Genomic DNA, 5,109 nt, shown 5'->3' with positions numbered 1-5,109 from the left:
ACATAGGAAGTCGGGTCCCGACTTTGGAGCGGATGCGAAGGGAAATCCGTTAGCGGACCGTCCGTGGTCCGGACCATCGTTCTGTTCTACAAGTAAGTCGTAAGCGGGTGCGAAGAAGGCAATTCCAACGAATCCGAACAAACAAAAACATCCGTCGGTGGATCCCACGCGTTGGCCACAATCACCCGATAAGGCTCCTCTCCAAAACCCTAGCCTCCTCTCTCTCAAAGCTTCGCCGCCGACCGAATCGCCCGTCCAGAATGGAACACCAGCCCTCAACCCTCAACGACTCCATCACCACCACCACCAATAACAAGAGCAAGAAGAAGCGGCAGCTGCCGGGCCCGGAGGAGGTGCTGGCCCACTACGAGGCCCAGGGTCTGGGCTCCCGCGAGGCCTCCCTCCAGGCCATCGGCGAGCTCCAGTCCCTCCTCTACAAGTCCGTCGTATCCGGCCGCGGCGGCAAGAAGGACACCGACTCCGTCCGAAAGCTCGACACCCTCAACGCCCGCCTCGCCATCCTCGAGATGAAGCTCGACTCCAAGCCCGGTTTCCTCCCGTCCTTCGCCATCGGCCTCGCCTCCGGCGCCGCCCTCCCCCCCATCCTCTCCGGCCTCGGCGCCATGTGGAACGCAGTCAAGATCGCCGCCAGGAGCTCCCCTCCCTCTTCCTCTCTCTAGTTTCTTTTCTTTCTTTCTTCTCTATCCATCCTTTTTCATCTTTTCTTTCCTTCTGGCTAGCTGGGGTTGTGATGGCCGACCTGGATATACGTTATGAACATGAAAATATAATTCTTCTTTTTCTCGATATTAGCAGTTTAAACAAGAAAGAGACGATTAGCCAATGGGCATGGAGTCCGAAGTTTGTCAGGAAATTAGGATCTATTTCCTAAAAATAAGAATGGATTCCTGGCTTATTACTGAACATTTTACATAGGTTAGTCATTCGATGTTAGTCATTATGGAATTTAATTTAAAAATGATATAGAAAAAAGATAAGAATTACAAATATCAGTTTACAGAATTACAATATCAATTTATTTTCCTGTTCTTTTCTATGAAGTTGAAGCTTTGGAATATATCTTGCTCTGTTCATTCTTCAACCAAATCGTAGAGGTTGTTGCTTATGTGTTTTTCAGTTATGGTGCTCCATGGATTTCTATTTCCAGACTGCATATCATATGAAAAATAGCTGATAACCACTAACATACATTCTGAGCCCCTGGGGTTCCTCAAATGTTTGATTCTATCTGCAGAAAAAAAATTGCTCTGCTAAATGATTAGTATCAGTTGATTTTCTAGATTACTGAAATGCTGCGCTCCCCACCTATCTAGTTTTGATACTTAGCAGAAGTGCACAAATGACTGCAAGATCATGCAACTATCTTGTTTGGCTGAGTGACTTCTGAGTAAATTTAAACCAAAACAACATGAAATCTTATGAACAAACAAAATCCAGAGGGCCTACCTCAAACATTCTACTATCAATTGACAAACTGTAGGATGATTACAGTTGAAGGTGTTTCCACAAGCTGAATAATTATAGAACTCGCCCTGCAGAAAAACAAAATGCCTGCCTCTCTTTAGTTGATGAAACGCTTCCGATGAAAAACCATAATATAATATGTAAGTATATATGTGTATTCATACATAGATACATGTAATTCGTTTATATACATGTATGCATATAAAAAGAAATAAGTGGAAGAAATGAATAGATCTGCACTGATCAAATAAAGATTCCTAGGTAAATATGATTCTGTCATTTATCCCAAAAAAAAAAAAAAAAAAATCTTCCCTAAAGGGTTTGGTTGATCCATAAACATGAGAAAGAAATAACTTACTGACAATGTGGGCAAGCACATTTTAAGTGCTGGTGTCTCTGCCCCTAAATGATAATATGGGACCATTCTCATTCCCTTCAGCGGAATGATTCAGGACGACATTCAAGAGCACCTAAAGAAAATCTAGCGAGAAAAATCAGTAGATAATAGAGATGGAGATTAGATAGAATATGCACCAAGCACCTTAATTACCTCAATGCCTCGTTTATGAGTTTCTCTAGCAAGTATTGAATTCATTGATTGCATCACTGCCACAGATAGTCATGCAGGCTGATGAATACCTCATCATTGGTGCAAATAGTTTATTGTTGAGTGTCCCCAGAAATTCAACCTGACACAGGAGATAAAAAGATCAAGGAAAATGATGAGAAATTCTCCACAAAGGATGGACAAAGTTGCTGCTGAGGAAGTTAGTAAAGTTTTTATATGATAGAAGATGAAAAACCTGAAAAATGGGGACTGATTATAAAGCATTTATATAAGATGATGCAAAATGTAGTCACATTAAATTAGAGGAAAGGCCGGAGGCCCTGAGTTGGCTTTAAAATCAACAAAATGAACCCTGTAAAGCAAGATGCTTTAATTTGTGCAGAGGGTTAAAAAGGAGGTCGGGAAGACTCGAGAAAATTAAAATGCAAGAAAGGATTTTAAGATTAGGAAACTAGTAAAAGCATGCAAAGCTTCAAAGTTTATTAAATCAACAATATTTACAAAATGGCCTTTTGGCATATCCTAGGCACAAGGCACTATAATACCAAGTCCAACAAGCTCTTGAAGCCTCCACGCCATACAGGCTGCGCCACAAGTGCCTTTAGCAGCGGGACTATTGCAATGACCTGGAAATCATGGAGCAGCTGACAGGACTCGAACCCTTGATTTGGCAACTTCGCAAAGCATCAGGCTAGGTGATGACGAAGTGGACACCCTTAAATAAGAGACAGCCCGAGAAACTTATGCATGCAATATTACTTTTAGAGTCTATACTCTACCGAAATTCTCTCTCTTCTATATTGTTGCCTCGTTGTTCTAACATCGGAGGATCTTCCATTGGAAACTTTTTGACAAGTGAATTTTTTTGCAGACCATATCTGGAGAAGATTCACCCCCCACATCTCGGTCAGCTTGCTCAATTTATCTCTAGCTGACCTCAAGGTTCTCTGAGCTTCACTCTGACCTCAATTCGATTCGGCGGCAACAGTATTAATAGAAGATAATAGCTAATTTCTTTTAAGAAATAGATGATAATTAATTTCTAACTGTTATTGGCCAGAATATTGACGATAACATGCCAGTCATGACTATTAGTCAGAGAGATAGTAATATCTCAAAATTTTGCTAAAATCCCAGCATTGTAAAAGAAATAATTTTAGATTCTTCCGACTTTCATTTTTCTGGTTGAGAGTATACCGTTGTAATAATCTCCTCCCGAAAAAGGTTCACATGCATTTTGCTTGTATCTGAACTGAGCTCTTAGTCCATTGCATCCTCTTGGTTATATACAAGAGAGGTCAAGCACTCTATCCCAGCCTTGAATTGGGGGGGTAGAACTTGGGGCCTCCCTTTGGATAATCCTGCTTCATCTTCAGAATTGGAAACATGATCTTTAGTATTATAGAATATAAGATCTCGTTCAGCCATATCAATCAAATCTCTCCCATTCTATTCATGTAGGAGAGGAAGAAAAAAAAAACTCATTGGTTTTTTTTTTAGTTCTATAAATATAGACCTGATCTCGCATGCATTCATGTGAATCTTGTTAAATTGCACAAGATTGTCCAAATGGACTCTAAATGGATGGTTTCATCTACGAATTCAGCAGGAAATATAATCCAATTCTACCGAATTACCCTAACAAGCCCTATAAGAAAAACAGAAATATGCATATAATTAGTTAGATACATTTGGCCTTCACAAGATGCACTTAATTTCTTTTATAAATATTATTATTATTAGTATTATATGTTGATCAACTAGATATGAAATATACTACATTATTGGCCAACGGCTGAGGATAGCCATACACGTCCAGAGTCGGATTTAAATACCTCTTCAGTAGCAGGCCGATAATAAGTCTGGCCATCGAAGGCTTTGTGGGGAGCAAGCCCTCCTACTTTTTGATCGAGATGTGCATTGAGGTCCATGGACCAGGTGATGCTCTAGTACCGTCCATCATTTATAGGCCAAGCCAAACTTCTTTTGTGGGAGCAATCTGGATGGAAAAATAAATTCCATACCGGATAACCATATTCAGTGAAGAAGGTAGATGAAAGAAATAATAAAATAATTGATGGGAATCATATTTATTTATCTGAGAAAGAAGATAATAAAAATAACAAACAAATACCACCATAGATGGTATTTGTTTTCCCTCGGTTACCGAGTCGAGGTAATCTAAATATATTATTTTTTGACAGATGTCGTAACTTATATTATATTAATATTTCTATTAATTATATGTGATACTTAATATCAGTACATTAATATGTTATAAATATAATAAATATATGGATTAATAGTTTATAATAAGAATACATTTAATATTTTATATATTCATTAATAAATAATAAATATTTATTAATCATCAATGAATCTAATATAAGATTTAGTAATAATTGATATATTTATTTATATATCAAAACATACTAAATTTTATTTATAATAAGAAATGTAGTTTCTAATATATGTATAATTAATTTAAAAATATTTAAATTTAATCGTATTTATGTAATTATATGTATAACTTATGTAAATATATTTTTAAAATTCGAAATAGCTAATACTACAGCATGTGTGTAAGTGGGCCATAAATATAGAACAAATGAACTCAAAAAATATTATTATTATTTGACTTGTTTATTTAAAAATATCGTTAGAAATTTGACCGTTTTTCCGTATAAGATTACCACCAACCAAACATAGTAATGTTTTCTCATGCTTTTTTTTCAAAAATAATTTTTCTACCATCAAAATATGATAAAATTTTTTTTTTTCTATAATTATGTTTTTAGATATATAATTTTCAGAAATTCTCGAATTATTTCATGCATACTCTATCCAAATGAACCCTAAAATTTTAGCTGCCATCGGGGATCGGTCTCGCCCGATTTGGCCCACTACTCGAAAAACTGATGGGGGTCTGCTCCCGACAAAAGCTTCGAAAAGCCGCAAAAGATGAGAAGTCTTTCTCCCTCCGAAGTGGATGGGATGGGAGAAGAAGGGGAAAGACAAAGCCTCCCGGATTCTCCTCGGTTTGTCGATCCCATCCA

At 37.7% G+C, this 5,109-nt stretch overlaps 1 protein-coding gene across 1 annotated transcript; it reads left to right on the top strand.

Annotated features, from left to right (window-relative positions):
• Positions 1 to 141: 141 nt before the first annotated feature.
• On the top strand, positions 142 to 809 carry LOC103715532. The gene has a single exon (XM_008803190.4). The coding sequence runs from the start codon at positions 261 to 263 to the stop codon at positions 678 to 680; it is 420 nt and encodes a 139-aa protein (XP_008801412.2). The 5' UTR covers positions 142 to 260; the 3' UTR covers positions 681 to 809.
• Positions 810 to 5,109: the final 4,300 nt, after the last annotated feature.

The sequence above is a fragment of the Phoenix dactylifera genome, chromosome 7 (genome assembly GCF_009389715.1).
Source record: "Phoenix dactylifera cultivar Barhee BC4 chromosome 7, palm_55x_up_171113_PBpolish2nd_filt_p, whole genome shotgun sequence".
NCBI lineage: Eukaryota > Viridiplantae > Streptophyta > Magnoliopsida > Arecales > Arecaceae > Phoenix > Phoenix dactylifera.
Note: the sequence above shows the minus strand (reverse complement) of the source record. Positions and strands in the feature narration are given on the sequence as shown.

Bases quoted from the DNA above. Each gene is read 5' to 3' on its own strand.
- LOC103715532 (XM_008803190.4), top strand. From the start codon at position 261: ATGGAACACCAGCCCTCAACCCTCAACGACTCCATCACCACCACCACC.